The sequence below is a fragment of the Carex rostrata genome, chromosome 9, assembly GCF_964058835.1.
Source record: "Carex rostrata chromosome 9, lpCarRost1.2, whole genome shotgun sequence".
Lineage (NCBI taxonomy): Eukaryota > Viridiplantae > Streptophyta > Magnoliopsida > Poales > Cyperaceae > Carex > Carex rostrata.
In genome coordinates, this window is record NC_135926.1 from 7,763,974 (window position 1) to 7,783,207 (window position 19,234).

A 19,234-nucleotide genomic window follows, 5' to 3' on the forward strand; every position below is an offset into this window, starting at 1 on the left:
ATTAACATTATCTAAGTCTTATAAAGAATAAATAACATCAAATTGATTAAAAAATTATAATATTTGTATTGAACCAATACAAAGTCCAAATTGAGTGTAACATCATGTTAAATCAAAATACTATATATATAACTGTCTTATTATAAAAAAAATATCATCTCTTCTTCTATGCGATCAAGACATAAATAAATAAAAATTAATAATGATAATAATATAACATGTTTCTTTTAAATAACTACCAATAACTCACACCCTTGATTAGCCACCTTTCAGATATAACCGTTCCCCTATATTTTTTTAAGCACCCTTTCAAATCCCTGTTCCTTATAAATATTATCCCGATGCATCCCTTTTAATTAAAACCATAAACCTTCCATTTAAATTCTGTCGTTCCTATTTTGTCTCAAAAACTACTCCCATCTCTCAATGTTTTAATTGAAAAGTAAATTAGCAATGAAGCCTTGCTAAAAATCAAAGAGGAATACCCTTTTCAATTCTCTGCCCGCTGCCGCACTATCTAAATTAAGGTACCCTAAATTATGATATTTTTTTTATAAGTTGATGCATGCATTTCATCGATTAGGATATGATAATAGAGATGTCGATTCGAATCAAGTATTGTTCATAAATTGTAGAGATTTATGATTGTATTCATTTAAATTATAATCTGAAACTTTTCTAGTTTACAATAATTTCTTCAGTTATTCTAAAACTGTTCTCTTGATTTTTTTTATTCAATTGATGATATACAGATCGTCATATAGTTTGTTATAACTTAGAACAGGATGTATATTTTGTTGGGTTTGACAACTCTAAATAGTTATTGTCTAAATTAATTAATAGTTCTTATTAGTATTTTAATTATTTCGAATCCGCTTTCTTTATTGGAATGATATAAATAAATCACTTTGATCTATGTATGTACATGTATATATCTTCTTAAAAATAGTACCCCCTGTTCTTGTAGAGTTGATATGTTAAATTATATTATGATATTAGAATTTCAAACTTCCTATATATTTAATTGGATTTATAAAAACGATCAAGGTGGCAGAAGCAAAATCATTGATCTTATTTTGATCTTATTTTATTTTAATCCTTTCATTCTCGTTATACTAAAACAGAGGTTAGATTTCAAATTATTTTAACCGAATTTAAAATTGTCAGAGTTTTTAATAATAAATAATATATAACATCTAATATATGGGATTTTATCGAAATAGTCAAATCTAAAACATTGACAGTTGGCCTAGATGGTAAATTAAGGTGAATGACATATAACATTAAGGTTTTTAGAAATGAACATTTAATTCAAACAGCGTTAATTAAAATATATGTCTATGTTTTAGATTCGAAGTTTAAAGATTTAAACAACTTAAGAGACGATCAAGAATTCACTTCGACATCAGGTACGGGTTTCCTGGACATTGTCAAATTGTTACTTATCGTTTTGTTTGCATTTATTTATTTATGGAATTATGCATGTTGAATCGAACGATCCTTTTTGTTTTGTTTAGAATACTAGGATAAGATTATTCGATTGCTCAACGGAATTTTAAGATGTGTAGATATTTGTGTGATTAAACGAAACAAACGTGGAAAGTAACGAATAAGTTAAAGGAAAGGGGCCAATATGCGTTGAACGCATGTTGGAATGTATACATTGGGTCTAGTGTCCGACTGGACCCCTCGTTAACGTGGCGTTAGTTGGACTTTCCGTCACGGGTCAATATCTTGCGGTGGTTCGAGTCCCCGTTGAGTGAGACAGTTGATCTAGTGGTGGTTCGAGTCCCCCTAGTGAGACGCCAATATCTGGGGTGGTTCGAGTCCCCTTGGTGAGGCAAAGAAGATCTAGCGGTGGTTCGAGTCCCCGTCTAGTGTCACGGCCAAGATCTAGTGGGGTTTGAGTCCCCCTGGTGAGGCAGTTAAAAACATGAAAGATAACTAAAGAAGTGTATGTGTGCTTGTGTGTGTGTGTGCCCGCGTGTTACATTCCGAAATTTTAAAACTTGATTAAAATTTATAAATCGATCATCTGACTTAAATAAAAAGTTTAATTATTTTAACGATCGTTCAGAAATTTTCTGACCGACTAAAACGAAACTAAAATTTCAAAATATAAATGAATCATAAAATTAGGTACATTAAAATTTAGAGGGTTAAAACATAAAATAAATAGTTGTATTGAGTTCTAATTAGGAGAATAAATATACAAAATTATTGTACCAATAAGATTAATATAAAACTTACGAATTTCATTCAATTATGAATTTTAGATATTTGATTTGATATATATATATATATATATATATATATATATATTGTTTGATAACGCATTATTTAGATTTTAAATTGACAAATAAAGGTCCGAAATATACATACGAAATTAATTGCAAAATTTTATGAAACTTCGACTCGATTTTACAAAGTAAATGAACCATGAATCATTTAAATGGAACTATATTGAAAATGCATATATTTGTGAACCCTTGGATCTAATCTAGCACCAATCTCAAAGCAGCCCAAATAAACTCTCTTTCTCTCCTCTCCCTCTACCCGTGACAGAACACACCCCCCCTCTGTTTTCTCTTCTACGCCGAACCAAGAGGGGCTCCACCCCCTCTTCCCTCCTCCGTCGCCGGCGAGCCGCCCACCAGCCGCCACCCCCACTCTCTCCTCTTTCTCTCACCGTGAGCCCCACCAGCACCGCCCCCACCTCTCTCTTTTCCCGCCTCTCTTCCCCACCCGTCAAAACCCTAACCCGCGCCCTTGCTCACTGACCCGCGGCCCCACCAGAAAACCCTTCCTTTCTTCTCTCTCTAAACCATGGACCTCCTCTCTCGATTGATCCCTCTCGGTTTTTCACCTTTTTCCGCTGATTTGGTAAGGATCCGAAAACCTATAATTTGGGGGTTTTCGTTGTTGCTTGCGGGTGCTAATCGGGTGTCTCTTGGTGCTAAGGTGGTGGTTGGAGACACTAAATCTGTGGTAGTTGATTCAATTGTGGTGGCCACAAGGCACGGCGAAACCCTCGGAACATGCCACTTTCTTTCGACATTTTCTCTTGCGGTTAATTTCTAAAATTCGTGAATTGTGTGTTTTGATGAATTGATTAATGTCGTAGGATGTGAATTTGTTAAGTTTCGAGTACGGGTTGTTGATTTTCCCGACTCGATCGAATTGCTCGAATAAATTAAGTATAAGGGGTTATATTGCAAAATGATTTTTTTTTTTAATGGTCGGAATGGTAAAATATATGACCATAGTGATTGTATGAATTAAAGGGAATTGTAGTTAGGATTTTGTAAAGGGAATTATAGTTAATTACACCTTTGCTCGGGTTGTTGATTTTCCCGGTAAATGGTGCTGATTTTGTGTGTGTACCAGTCCTTGACTTGACAGAGACCAAAAATGTAAATAAAGTAAATTGAAGGTTGTTTTGTGCAAAATACAAGCCTTGGGAATTTTTATAAAAAAAATAAGGGGTATGAATTATAAAATATAAGGCCTATGTGAGTTGTATAAAAATAAGGGACCAATTTGTAAGATGTAAATTGTTTGAGGCTATGGCCGGCCATGCATGTGAAGTATTATAATTTGAGCCATATGTGAAATTAAATAATTGTGAAGAGGACTTGAAGAGGACTTGAATTGGAATAAAATAATTGATACGTCCAATGGACCAAAGTGTAATAAGGTGAAAGTTTATATAAGGGCCGACCATATACATATAATTTGGAATTGGACTTGAATTAAAATGATTATAAATGAGCCGAAAGGTATAAAAGAACTGACGAATTGAAAGACGGCTTTTGGAATTTAAGTTTTGAGAATGTAACCGAACTAAACCAAGTAATCGTATAATATAGGTGTAGGCTCAGTCGAGCCAGATTTCGCGAGGCAATTCGAGACGCCTGATCTTTAAATTAAGCGGTACGCTTGTCATAATAAGGTGCGGGATTCTTGGACTTGTTTGATACTTTATTTTCAGGAATTAAACTGTTTATTCGTTTGTCATGTTGAATGATTAATTGTTGCATATTTTGGAATTCATGTTGCATATTAATTCTTGCATAAATGAGAATGATTTGAATTGTTCGGTTAAGGTTATTTGGCATGTTGGTATGGTTATTATTTGATTAGTTCTATTAATTGTTCTTGATGTGAATGAATCTGCCAGACCGACCTGTTTAGGTGGCTGGATAAGGTGACGGTGACCTATCTGTTGACCTGTGTTTACGAATTTGCCAGGCTGACCTGTTTAGGTGGCTGGATAAGGTGACGCTGCTGACTTATGCGTTGACCTGTTAGAATTTGCCAGACCGACCTGTTTAGGTGGCTGGATAAGGTGACGCTGCTGACTTATGCGTTGACCTGTTAGAATTTGCCAGACCGACCTGTTTAGGTGGCTGGATAAGGTAACGCTGCTGACTTATGCGTTGACCTGTTATGATTTTGCGAGACTGACCTGTATGTGTGGCTTTGATATATATTTGCTTGAGATTTAGCAAAGTTGACATGTATAGGTAACTTTGATTCCATGTGATTGCATTTGTCAAGTTGACCTGTATTGGTGACTTGTAACCGGACCTTAGGAAATGGTTAAGCCAAACAGCAATTGCAGATGGGTGTCTGATAAAGGGTCCAGCTTGGTTGGCCATCTTTAGGCGTCTGTAACCCTACAGATGTGGGTTTGATAATGGTCCAGCTCGAAAGAACATCTGTAGTTGCTACAAGCCCTAATGAACTGAGTTATGAATCGAGTTAAGCCAAATATATTTTGTGTTTTGAAACTCATCTTGGAAATTCCGTAAACTGTGTTTCAGGTTGATTAACTGTCGTCGAGCATTGGCATTCTGTTATTTATGATTATATATATCTGTTTGAACTGTTATTGTTGGGTTTCATTGTTGAATATAGAGTTTGATTGCAAGTCCAATAATCTAAACTGTGGCAAATTTCGCACTGAGAATTTATTCTCACCCCCTCTCCCCGATTATTTTCAGGTTCATTACGCGGAGACAGCAAATGAGGATACTGGCAATGCATATAAAAGATCCACTGCCTTGCGTGTATATGTGACACTAGATTTATACACGCGGCAGCCTGTCAGACCCCGGTGGATTTGGGGTGTGACACCGCGTGTGTGTTTTAAATATTCATTAGTAAGATCGCACGTAAGGATATAATTTTAATATCCTGTTTGTGTTAATAAGTGAATTTGACAAATTCCGGGACTGGAACTAAATCCCGTACTGAGAGACTGTTCGATCTCTCACCCGTTCCACTTTTATGTGGGTTCCAGGAAATGACGAGGCCGACATGGAGCACGAATAAGAGGGATGAGGATCTGGAGGTCAACGAGTAGATGACTCGAGTATCTTTTTATTTTCTTTTTAGTTAAACTCTAGTTCTCTCTTTAAAAGTGGATACATTGACTAACATGACAATTATCGGTTTGTTTGCCATGGTTGTCTTGATCTTATGTTGAATGTGTATTATGTACTCAAATTAATTGTAGTGTTGGAAGACTTGATTGACTTTCAAATGTTGCATGAATATTTATTATTGATAATGTATGTGATGTGCACACGCCTTACGTGTAAATACGTGGCGGGTTGTCTCGGGGTGTGACATTGAGACTCAAAATATCTATAAGTCATATGTTCATTTTGAAAGTCCAAACAACCAATCCGAACCGTTAGATGTGATCTCTATATTGAAATGTGCTTGGAGACCAAATTTTATATTTTTTGGAATTTTTTTACTATTTATTAAGCCACTTTGAAAATCTGAAAATCCGGGTGAACAGTAAAAACTGTAAAAATTTCTGGACCACCGGATCAGCGATTTTCAAAATGACTTAATAAATAGTAAACAAATTTAAAAAAAATGTAAAATTTGAGCGGTTCGGATCGGTTGTTTGGATTTTCAAAATGGCTAAAATGTACTATGGAGCACCAAACGCGTATACTCCGCGTCTCACCCAAGCCCATCTCTCTCTCTCTCTCTCTATATATATATATATATCTATATATATATATATATATATATATTGAGTGACTAATGTGCATTCGAATGTATATGGACCGAAATACATACGGTCCACATTCGACTTTTCAAAATCTAAACGGTCGATCCGAACCGTTCATCTTGTTCTCCATATTAATATGTGCTTGGAGACCAAATTTTATATTTTTCTGAATATTTTTACTATTTATTAAGTATTTTACAAAATTTTTGATCCAACGGTGGCTTAACAAAACAGTAAAATCAGCAGCCACCGTTGGATCAACAATTTTGTAAAATACTTAATAAATAGTAAACAAATTCAGAAAAATGTAAAATTTGGTCTCCAAGCACATATTAATATGGAGAACAAGATGAAGGGTTCGGATCGACCGTTTGGATTTTGAAAAGTTGAATTTGGACCGTGTGTATTTCGGGTCATATACATTTGAATGCACATTAGTCACTCTCTCTCTCTCTATATATATATTAATATGTTCTTGGAGACCAAATTTACATTTTTCTGAATTTTTTTACTATTTATTAAGTATTTTACAAAATTGTTGATCCAATGGTGGCTGCTAATTTTACTGTTTTGTGCAGCTACTGTTGGATCAACAATTTTGTAAAATACTTAATAAATAGTAAAAAAAATTCAGAAAAATGTAAAATTTGGTCTCCAAGCACATATTAATATGGAGAACAAGATGAATGGTTTGGATCGACCGTTTGGATTTTGAAAAGTCAAATTTGAACCGTATGTATTTTGGGCCATATACACTCGAATGCACATTAGTCACTCTCTCTCTCTCTCTATATATATATATATATAGAGGTTGGCTAAGATCAAAGTGGTAGTTCCTGAGCTTTGGTGCTACCAATTCGTTTTTCAATTTTCAAAGTTCAAAATGTCGATCCGAACCGTTCAAGTTGTTCTCCATATTAAATTGTGCTTGGAGACCAAATTTTATATTTTTCTGATTTATTTTACTATTTATTAAGCCACTTTGAAAATCGTTGATCCAACGGTGGCTTAACAAAACAGTAAAATCAGAAGCCACCATTGGATCAGCTGTTTTCAAAGTGGCTTAATAAATAGTAAAAAAATTCAGAAAAATGTAAAATTTGGTCTCCAAGCACAATTTAATATGGAGAACAATTTGAACGGTTCGGATCGACGTTTTAAACTTTAAAAATTAAAAAACGAATTGGTAGCACCAAAGCTCAGGAACTACCACTTTGATCTTAGCCAACCTCTATATATATATATATATAGAGAGTTAGGCTGGGGTGCTATGGATAGCATAGCGGCCTCTATGCTACGGCTCAATATTCGAGTTTTCAAAATCCAAACGGTCGATCCGAACCGTTCATCTTATTCTCCATATTAATATCTGCTTGGAGACCAAATTTTATAATTTTCTGAATTTTTTACTATTTATTAAGCCACTTTGAAAATCGCTAATCCAACGGTTTTACTGTTTTGTGCAGCCACCGTTGGATCAACAATTTTGTAAAATACTTAATAAATAGTAAAAAAAATTCAGAAAAATGTAAAATTTGGTCTCCAAGCAGATATTAATATGGAGAATAAGATGAACGGTTCAGATCGACCGTTTGGATTTTGAAAACTCGAATATTGAACCGTAGCATAGAGGCCACTATGCTATCCATAGCACCCCAGCCTAACTCTATATATATATATATATAATTTCTTATATCTTAATGAGGATTGAATTATTATTTATTTCCAACTGTCCAACTGGCAACTACTCTTGATCTTGGAAAATAAAATTTATTAAATTTTCTAACTTGAACAATTGACCATTTATGTAGATGTGTTAATCATAATTCACAATTAAAGCACTTTAATAATTGATCATCTTACTTTTATTTGCATGCCTGTTTTTTTTTTAATTAAAGAACAAAGATATTTGTGTTTTGATAAAAAATAATTTAGTTGGAATTAATTTTCATATTAGTAATGTGGTTATATATGTGACAAATAAATGTGTCTTAGCTAGTGTTTTATTTAATAAATAATAGAAAATAATTATTATACAAGTATTAACCATTATTTACCCGCTACCGTTTCGTTATTCGACAACTACAATGCATAAGGGTAGGGTCCGGTAAGGCAATTTGTAACGGGTAAGGGTAAGGTACAGGTAAAGATAATTTGTGACGGACACGGGTATGAAAATGCTTTCACCCGATCCTTACCGTACCCGTTGACACCCCTAATTAAAACTGATTAAATAAACTTGTAGATGATTAATTAGGGTCAAGCTCAAGTCCAGGAATAATTAATATATATATAGGTAATTAATCTTGCTTGAAGTTAATTAAATTAGCTCATATGCTGGCGACATAATTTATGTATTGGCTGATTGATCACCTAGTTCAACCCGGGATGGCCATATATACATTTCGATTTGATTTCTAAAATCTAAAAGTATTTTCATGACACTTGTACGTACAACAATTACAGATGTTGATATGATAATTGTAATTTCAATTACATAAATATAAAATAATTTTTGATTAAAGATATTACATCATATTGTAATTACAATTATAATTAAGAATATAAAACTTAAAAATTGCAAAATTATTAAACAATATGCTTCATGCGAGTAGTTCGGCTTCATACAACGCACAAACAATATGTTGTTTTTATTCTATAGTTCATGTGGACAGGCTCGGCTCAGGCACTAGAATCCAAGGGGGGCAAAAAATAGTTTTTATATATTAAAAAAAATTTAATATGTATATATTAAAAGATGAGGGATCCATTTATACTCTTTTATAATGATACCGAATTATACTCTACATTTTCCAAAATGCCCTCGGTTCAAATTCAATTAATATCCATATAATTATTTTGAACAATTATATTTCTTGCGGTTGTTGTTTCGGTAACTTTTATACGTGTCGTGCACGTTTATAAATTAACCGTTTGTTTCTGCTTGTCATCTTATATGAAATTTATAATTTAATTATAACACATATAATTAATTATAATCAACTAAATATTAATTATAATCAATAATATTGTCCGATTAGCTCCTATACGGTGTCACCCAATAGGATCTATGTTATGTTGGTAAATAGAATTAAAACTGTTTTAGCTTCTATAATCATAAGAGGCATTTGACATCTGCATTATGACCATCCAATTACACTGATGATGCTGTACTATACAATACCACGATCCAGTAAATTATTTTACTTGTGTTAATTCTTTCGAGATAGGTATGCGTCATCCTTATAAACTTAATCTTTTCTTGATATTGAGCAGATTATCAAATATAATTACTCTTGCAATTATATCACTAGCAGATAATCTTATTTTACCAAGGGGCCCAGTGATGTTATAACTCATATAGAGATACGAGGGACAATAGTACTTTTGGTAAACCATCACTACCTCAGCTAAGCTATGTGTACCGAAGAGTTACCGTTATGACTGCGTTTTACCGACAGCGTTAGATAACAATCACACATACACATCTCTTAGTAGGAAAGATGAATACCTCATACTTTAGAACTTAACATTGAATGAAAACATTAATGACATGAACACAATTCCATTCAATGTTTCATTTGGGGTCTGTCAAATACCATGTTCCTGGAACATGTATCTATGTGATTAAAATGACATCTTTTGTCAAATGATTTGTAAAACTTAACCATCTTTTAATCCACATACTAACCTTGTAATGGTTAATTAGTGTTCCTGCTAATTACCTCGGTTAGAGACTTTTAAGAATATATATCATCTATATTATGAAGTTTCACAATTTCAGTTATTGATTCTAGTCAGTAAAAGAAATGATTCATAAATGCAATAATACTCAAGACAACAAAATGACAATTTATTAATCATTCAATTCATGAATAAAGTTTTATATGATAACTTATAGATTATTACAAACTAACAAATATATATATCCAAAAATCACCCGGCCTAGAACGGATTCGTAGAGGATTACCCTCTGAGATTAAATCACATCCGATTTGAAATTCAAGTTAGCTGAGGGGACAGTATTATTGAGCTTTAAGATTCGTACCAAGTTAAAAAGAACGGTCCAGATCTACTAATTGTAAAAGATTATGAGAGAATGTAAATTCGTCTGGAACTAGTGTGGGAAAAATGGCACGGCGGAGCTGGCTCCATCACGGAACAGCACGGCACGTGTTACTATTCCGTGCAGTGACTCATGTGTCGTGTGCCATGACCACCTCTTAACAATTTGGTCATGGCACGGGAAAGATCCAGTCACGACACAGCACGTAATCACGCGAGTCGCGTGTAATTAGGACTGTTAGGTCTTAATCAAATGATGAATCTTGAAGAAACTAACTTAAATTATGAAAAAATAGTTAAACGTGAGAAACGTGACCAGTTATATATGTTTGGACACGGCACATGACCAATCGCGTGCCGTGACCACTCCTTGACATTTTAATTACGGCACGGCACGGGTCACTGTTCACTTAGTCAAGACATGATATGGCACGAGACCAAAGTCACGGCGTGTTAATCACAGCACGGCATGGCACGTTACATTTTTTTCACTCTACCTGCAACTTCTGTTATGAAACTGACACAAATTTCGTCGTGTACTGACTGCTGAGAGGCTGATACCAGAGTATTAGGGGTGTCAATGACACCCGTTTACCCTACCCGTATCGTATTCGATAAGACGGGTATGGCTAAGGTTTTTTTTTCGTTAGTTTATTGGGTATGGGTATGGGTAAAGATTTGTTTTTTCGTTAGATAAACGGGTATGGGTACGGGTAAAGGTTATTTCGTACCCTGTTCGCACAGAATATATGCTACAAAGTTTCTGTATAGCAAGCTATACCTTTTAAACCTTTGTTATACTCTGTCAAATCAGACAGCAAGTGTACTATCCTATCGATGAGTATGCTCAGGTATCGATCCACAGGGACGGAAAAAAACGACCGGACTTATCCTCAAATCACTTAAGATTCTAGAAGTGAGAGAAATTGGTTTGGTTTAGTTCTAACAATTCTACTGATTTATGACAAGTTTAAAAGACAATAAAAGAGAATTGAAGTTGTTTTCAATTGATAAAAAGACGTTTCCAGGGTTCAGATTTCATTTCTGTTCAGCCCCGAGGCATACGGCCCGTACAGATTCCCATACGGTCCGTATGGGACCCCAAGTTGATGTTTCAGCTACTGTTTTCTGTGTTGATACTAATGTTTAGGGTTTCTATCGATCAGATCTAGATACCTAATCTCAAATTTCACATTTTGGCCTAGTACCCGATTACCGGACTCAAATACTTCCCTCTTAGATGTGTTAAACCTCAACTTTCGCATTTTGGCCTAATTTATCTAAGTTACTTGTCGGTTTACTAAAAGTATCCAAGGACTTTCGCCTCAAGGAAAGTTTCACCTTTCGGGTACTCCTTGGTTTCACCCTACTTCATATACTTTATTCGGTTGGATTAAAAATCATAGACTTGGCTCCTAACACTTAGATATGCGCATTCATCTAACGAGATGACTAATCAATTCAAGCAAGCACAAATAAAGCAATCAAAATACTACACAACAAGGTAAAAACGAAGCATTCAACACAAAACCCAAGTGGCATACAAACAAAGCCAAACTAGAAACTACATCTTAGCCCTAAAAACAAAGTAAATTAGCTACTCATGTTCACAAGATAACACAAATAACAAGAGATGAAAGAGTTTATGACAAAACAGTGGAAAATCCGAAGATCCGTTGCAAACTCGCGTTTTTCACCTCTCTTCCTCTTCTCCTCCTCTTGTCTTTTGCTCCAAGAAAGGTTGTCCAAGTTCCAGTTCAATCTCCCCTTTTTTTGGTGTGGAATCTCTCCTTTAATGCCCCAGATCACGTCCCCAGAGGCTTTCATTTCAGATTCCACCTGGATTTTTCGAATTAGCGTCGTACGGTCCGTACGGGATCCCGTACGGACTGTATGCCTGTGCCTTGACTTGGAGACTTTGTGCCTCTGTTGTGGAACCTTCTGTGTGGTTGGGCAGATCTCATACGGTCCGTACAGAATGTCACATGGGCCGTATGAAAAGTAGTCAGATCTAGTTTTTTGCTCTTTTTCCTGCAAAATACCAAACAAAGCATAACAGTACCACATTTCATCGAAATACAAGTAAAAAGTCCACATTTATAAGCTTTAAAGCACAGGTTTCAGTGTAAATCAGGGCCGTAATTTAGATATAATATGGAGATATCATACCCGTTGGGTAATGGGTAATTATATGAAATATATTATATATAAATATATCAATATTATATCCAATTTATTTATTTTTCTTCTTTTCATATTGTTGTATGCCTGTATCAACGCTAGAGACATATATATCAACGAATTCATTTCCTTGTTTTCTTCCTTATTCATCGTTATTGCCTTTTTCTCAATTCTACAAATAAAAATATTCCAAGTTTCAAAGAAAATATATCCTCACCTTATTTTCTGGCAATAATGTATTGTTTGGTCTAAATAAGTAATGCATTAATGTCAGCTCAGGTGTTAGCGTCTGAATTTTGCATTACATGTCAACTTTCTCAAGATTATACTATGAATATATATATTTAATAATTGAATGAGATGGAATGAAATGTTAGAAGAAAGAATGTAACAAATGACAAAATTGACCATATGCTGTCCGAACCATTATATTGGTATTTTCGTTATTCGCCCACTACCGTTTCGTTACCCGTTAATCATAACGGGTATGGGTAGGGTAGGGTAAGACAAATTCTTAACGGGTATGGGTAGGGTATGGGTAAAATCAATTCTTAGTGGTTATGGGTATGAAAATGGTTTCACCCTGTCCGTATCGTACCCATTGACACCCCTACAGAGTATGGAGCTGATTGGAGCCTCCGTATCTATAGTCCAAAGTCAAAATAATTACGTCCCTTCTGGGAAAGATGCTGAAATTGTTATCATAGGAAAATAAAAATGGAAGAAAAAAAAAATTGTTGCATTCTAAAATTGCCCATTTCGGCTGGTATGTTCCTTTCAGGCTTTCACAACGGTTGGGTTTCCCTCCAGTAATATAGATTTGATTAGACCTCTTTAATTATATTTTGAATCGGAGGATGTCGATGTAAAGTTGATGTTTGACATAGGTATGCTTCAAGGTTCATCTCAATCATCCAGTCCGAAATAGACGGTTCAGATATGTCTAAAAAGTTTCAATGATATTAGTACCATTAGAGAGACCAAGTACCATTAAGAGCCCGATTTCAGTCCGTTATCATGGGAAATATAATATTCATATTCATTCTATTGGACTTCTGCACTAAACTGTCAGATTTGATCTCTCAAACATATATTTATACAATCTACTGATACACTGGTCCAACCGAATTTTATTAGTAACAGTTAGAATTTTCTTTGAAAATTTGGTGGGCACCATCTGTCAATATGACATGACAGATTTTCGCACAAAATCTGTGACAGATCAGGATTTGGATTGGAACACCTGGAAATGGGTGTGATCCTAACTGAAGCACATAGTCAACTCCTCTTACCTCTATTATAAAAGCACATTATGTCTTGAATTATTACACATATATATTCATCTCTCTCTCTCTCTTTCTCTCTCAGACACGCTTACATACATTTTAGCTATCAATGTCAAATTCATTTTTCTTTCTACTCCTCGTTCAATTCTTTTCTCTCTTACACAACTCCTACGCAAAACCACAATCCAGTCTCAGCAAACATTTTTCTCAGCGAGTAGAGCACCATGACCAACCCTTTCTTGTCTCACAAGATCAAACCTTTTCTTGTGGTTTCTACTCTGCCGGTACAAATGCCTTCGTCTTCTCCATTTGGTTTACCAATTCAATCAACAAAACCATAGTGTGGACTGCAAACCGAGACTCGCCAGTTAATGGGCACGGGTCTGAAATGTCATTTCGACATGGTAATTTGGTTTTAAAGGATGTTAATGGATCGACTGTGTGGTCGACTTCGCTGACCTCTTCAGGTGAATTAACCATCTCCCTCCTTAACACTGGCAATCTTGTAATAAAAAGCCGTGATATAACCATATGGCAAACTTTTGATTCCCCTACAGATACACTCCTACCAAACCAACCTTTGTCAAAAGGAACTATGGTCATCTCGGCTTTGGAGAGAGGTGGAATCAGTTCAGGTTATTATTGGTTCTTATTTGATAATGATAATGTGCTGAAACTTATATATAATGGGCCAGAGATCTCTAGTATATATTGGCCAAATCCTGCTGCCCCTAACGTGTTTGCCAGTGGACGTACCATCTATAACAGCACAAGATTAGCAGTACTAAACGGAACAGGTAGCCTAATTTCTAGTGATGGCTTATCTGTATTTGCTAGTGATTTCGGCCCCGGTATTAGACGGAGATTAACTGTTGATTATGATGGCAACCTAAGAATTTATAGTTTGAACACATCAGACGGAACATGGGTGGTTACATGGGAGGCTATGCAGCAGCCATGTAATGTGCATGGGTTATGTGGCCAAAATGCAATATGTGAGTATTTACCGGGCCTGACGTGCTCTTGCCTACCCGGTCACGAGATGATTGACCCAAGCAATTTGAATAGAGGTTGTCGACCTACATATAGTTTTAGTTGCAATCAAACAGAATCTCGGTTTGTAGAAGTCCCAAAAGTCGACTTCTATGGGTTTGATCTATTGTATAATACCAAAGGCATTTCATTTCATGATTGCAAGCTTCTCTGCTTGCGAAATTGCACTTGCACAGGTTTTAGCTACAGGTTAGATGGTGAGGGAATTTGTTACCCAAAAGCTACACTTTTTAACGGAAACAAGGTATCGAGTTTCCCTGGTAATTTTTATCTTAGACTCCCAACTGATTCCAATAACTCAATTTTAGACACTCGTTCTGGTCTCAATTGTACCAACAGTAGTTCTGAGATCGTCATAGGGTCATCAAGCATGTTTGATACAAGTCGAAACGGTCTACAATGGACATATGTATTTGTTTTTGCTGCAGTTTTGGGTGCACTAGAGATAATTTTAGCTGTGATCGGATGGTGGTACCTCTTCAAGGACACCGACGTACCAAAATCAGTTGAAGAAGGGTATAAGATGATATCAAGCCAATTTAGGCGGTTTACATATAGAGAATTAAAGGAGGTGACAGGCAAATTCAAGGAAGAAATCGGAAGAGGTTTTTCTGGGGTTGTTTATAGGGGGGTTTTGGATGACAAGAGAGTAGTGGCTGTGAAAAAACTAACTGATGTCACACAAAGCGAAGAGGAATTTTGGGCAGAGGTGAGTGTGATTGGTAAAATTAACCACATGAATTTGGTTCGGATGTTTGGCTTTTGCTCTGAAAGTCGACAATATCTCGTGGTTTATGAATACATAAAAAACCGATCGCTTGACAAGCATCTTTTCGAGAGCAATATGACCCTCCAGTGGAGAGAGAGGATCAAAATTGCATTAGGCACTGCCAAGGGGCTCGCATATCTCCACCACGAGTGCTTTGAATGGATCATACATTGTGATGTGAAGCCTGAGAACATTCTCTTAACAAGTGATTTTGAGCCGAAGATTGCAGATTTCGGGTTAGCTAAGTTGTTGAAGCGAGACGGGCCAGATTTCAACTTCTCTCACATGAGAGGTACAATCGGTTATATGGCCCCTGAATGGGCACTGAGTCTACCAATAACATCGAAAGTTGATGTGTATAGTTATGGGGTTGTGCTATTGGAAATAGTAACCGGTAGTCGAGTATCAGGTGGGATTTTAAATGATGGACAGGAGATGGGTTTAAGGAATTTTGCTGATGCTGTGAAGCAAGTTTTGGCGTATAGGGATGAATCAGCAATAACAGGTCTAGTAGATGTCAGATTGCAGGGACAGGTAGACCTTGAACAAGCGGCCACAATGCTACGTGTTGCCATGACTTGTCTCGAGGAAGAAGGAAATCAGAGACCAACTATGGATGAAGTAGTCAAGCATCTCTCTGTTTTTGCGGAGAGAGATGAACTTTCACTTGACTCATGGTAAAAATTTGCAGAGTTTGTGAAGGTGTCAACTTTTGTGTTTACAACTTGGTTGTTATTATGATTAAATTCTCATGTAAAATTTTAAGGAGTTGGATAATAGAAAAGATGTACTTTGTTATGCTCTATTATGGTTTTGCTTTTTGTCATATATGATTAATGTTTTTTCTTAAGAAGTTTTGAACTACTTTATCTTCTTATTTCAAATATCTTCCGGTACCTTAAAAAAAAAACCATTTTCAAAATATCTTCCGGCACCACTGGACCAGTGCAGTTCCTCTGCATGTTAATTAAGAACATGCAGAGCGACTAAGAACCACAATAAATTATGTTTTATATAAGACTATTAATCGGAGACCACAATAATTTATATATGGAATTAATAGGAATCCAAAACAAATGAGTTGAAGAAACTAATAAGAAGAACCACACTTTGGTTCGTCACGGGCTCACGGCATGATTTTCTAGATAGGTAGAAAATCACTTGATCTAAATGGTACAAAATTTTAAGATTAAGTGATTTTCTATCTATCTAAAAAAATAGTAAAAAAAATTCTAAAAATTGTAAAATTTTGTTACTCTATGCTACGTGTAGCACCGTAGCTAACTCCTATATATATATATATATATAATGGTTAGCTACTCTACTTTTATAAGCATATGAGGACATATGCTTATAATTCACTTTTGTATTTTCAATCTTCAAATAGTCGATCTGAAGAAACAAATTTGATATTTATGGACGTATGTTTGCAAGTAGTTTTTATTTCATGGTTTTAAACTATTTTGTATAAGAATCCACATGATACATGCAATTTTAATTTTGCTGTTATATCATCTTCCCGGTCTCTTCTACCCCCCCCCCCCTCCCCATATCAGTGTCTTTATTTATGTGTTTTTATCTCACAATTGTGTGAGCCAATGATGCCCATACGGACACCTGTTGAGAGAGAGAGAGAGAGAGAGAGAGAGAGAGGGAGAGGGTGAGGGAGAGGGTGAAGGAGAGGAAAGGATTTATTAATAAGGGTAAAATGGGTAATTTTAAAATTTAAAATGAGTAATAATATACAAGTAAATAAGTTAGGTAAATTTGTGAGTTTTTGAATATATACAATTTTAGATTTTATAATTACCTGCAAGATAACATGATACACAAATTCTAGTTAATTAACCACGTTCACCTCGATATGACCCGTCTCAATATATAGCGATTGGTCAAACCTCATGTTCCAGAATCCAAACCCTGGCTTCACGTTACAAATTAAGTGGACCGGCGGTCAAGATAGTATGCTGACAAAGATTTGGTTGGATAATTCCCACAATCAAATAATAATTAAGCTCTCCAGTGCCCAATCAAACATCCAGTCTTTAAAGGATATACTTAGGACTATATTTTGGTGAGGTTAATTCTGATCATTAGAGATAGATTCTCATTTTTACATATCTAGTGTTTCTCACTGATGTAATGCTTTTGGTTTTGGCCTACGGATATTGTACCATGCAAAAAAAAAAAAGACTATATTTTATTTAGCAATTTAATTAATTACCATATATTCTTTTGTTTTTAAAATTGTAATGTTAATAAAAAAAAATTAGGTTAAAATCTTAGCCCTTCGAGAATGGTATTCACTTTCTTCCAAAACCTTGGTATAATTTATTGAGTAGAAGTAGGATCTTTTTAAGCTCACAAAGTTTTTGAATCCAAACCGTTCAAACCTATACATCTACTTCATTAGCAATGCGAATCGCTCAACATGATATTATATTAAAATTACGTTTTAAAGACTGGATGTTTGGTGTGATAGCCGGCTATAACACCAATAAAATATTATTTGACTGACAAAAATTTGAACTCCTCCTAACTACTACAACTTTTATAGTTGTGATAGCCGGCATATTTGGTGTTATAACATTATTTTCTTTAAGGATATAGTGTCTCAGTCAAATAATTCAGTCCAAATTTTATTAAGCACCAGAATACATTGGGTACTAGCTTAATGTGACTAAACAAGTTGTAAAAAGGCTGACTTATTATTCTTTTATTATAATGTTTGAGGAACAATTGTGATCCTAAGCTATTATACATTGGAAACATGAATGTGTGTATTATATACTTGTCTTAATATTAAATTTAATGTTTCAAGGTAGAGAAAAGAACTTTACAAACTTAAAACTTATTGTTAAATGGTTTCCCTGCCGATCCATTTATGTTTATGTTTCTTGGATTTTGTATGAGAATGGTTAAATTGTTATACATTAAAAATGCGTCATCTTATATAAGAATTGTTTTTTATTCTCTTATAATATGTTTTCGTTGCAACACACGGGCACGATACTAGTATATGTTTGCCTACTACAAAGACCTAATTAACATTTATGTTTTCAATCAAATATTTCCTTTTATATAACTTAATTAAATATTGCTTGCTGTTGTGATTTAATTTTGTTAAATATTAAAAGGGGCATCTCAAATAAACAGAAACGTTTATGTTTCTAGGAACTAAACTTTTTCAATAGTGGTTTCATGGAAATAATATGTCTAACAATAAAATAATATAAACTGAATCAACAAAATATTTCCAAGGACATTGTGCTCTAGCATTTTCATAAGCCTCAATATAAAATAATATAAACTGAATCAACAAAATATTTTCAAGGACATTGTGCTACAGCATTTCCATGAGCCTCACTATAAAATAATATATACAGACTTACCAAAACATTTCCAAGGGTAGTCTCATGGAAATAATATGTCTCACTGCTTCCATTTTATTTCCATGCGCTGAGGGTGAGGTATTTTCATGAGCTCTCAATAAAATATAGTATTTGGTATGTTTAGCGGACCATGGGTCATGCAAAAGTATTTCCAAGGGTGGATAAGAAACATTTCCAATGGCAGACATGAGGGATTTCCATGCGCTACCATTTTCGTAGGCCTGGCGTTGAAAATTGTTAAATGTGTCAGCAAACCCGATTTTATTTCCAAGGGCCCTTCCTCCCCTTGGAAATAACATATATTGCTCATGAAAAAAGCGAAAATTCTAGCAGTGGTTGTAAAAAACGTTCATTTAGGCCGATTAGTTGTTGGCGATAATTAAACCGTCATGAATTTTTTCGACTAATCGACCGAGTATTCCCAATTATGGCTGATTATTTCCTATTATTCTCG

The 19,234-nt window shown here is 34.9% G+C and overlaps 1 protein-coding gene across 1 annotated transcript; it reads left to right on the plus strand.

Annotated features, from left to right (window-relative positions):
- The first annotated feature begins 13,630 nt into the window (after positions 1–13,630).
- Positions 13,631–16,216, plus strand: LOC144559901 (putative receptor protein kinase ZmPK1). The gene has a single exon (XM_078309064.1). The coding sequence runs from the start codon at positions 13,676–13,678 to the stop codon at positions 16,067–16,069; it is 2,394 nt and encodes a 797-aa protein (XP_078165190.1). The 5' UTR covers positions 13,631–13,675; the 3' UTR covers positions 16,070–16,216.
- The last annotated feature ends 3,018 nt before the right edge of the window (positions 16,217–19,234 follow it).

Excerpts from the sequence above, each read along its gene's own strand:
- LOC144559901 (XM_078309064.1), top strand. The coding sequence starts at position 13,676 with ATGTCAAATTCATTTTTCTTTCTACTCCTCGTTCAATTCTTTTCTCTC.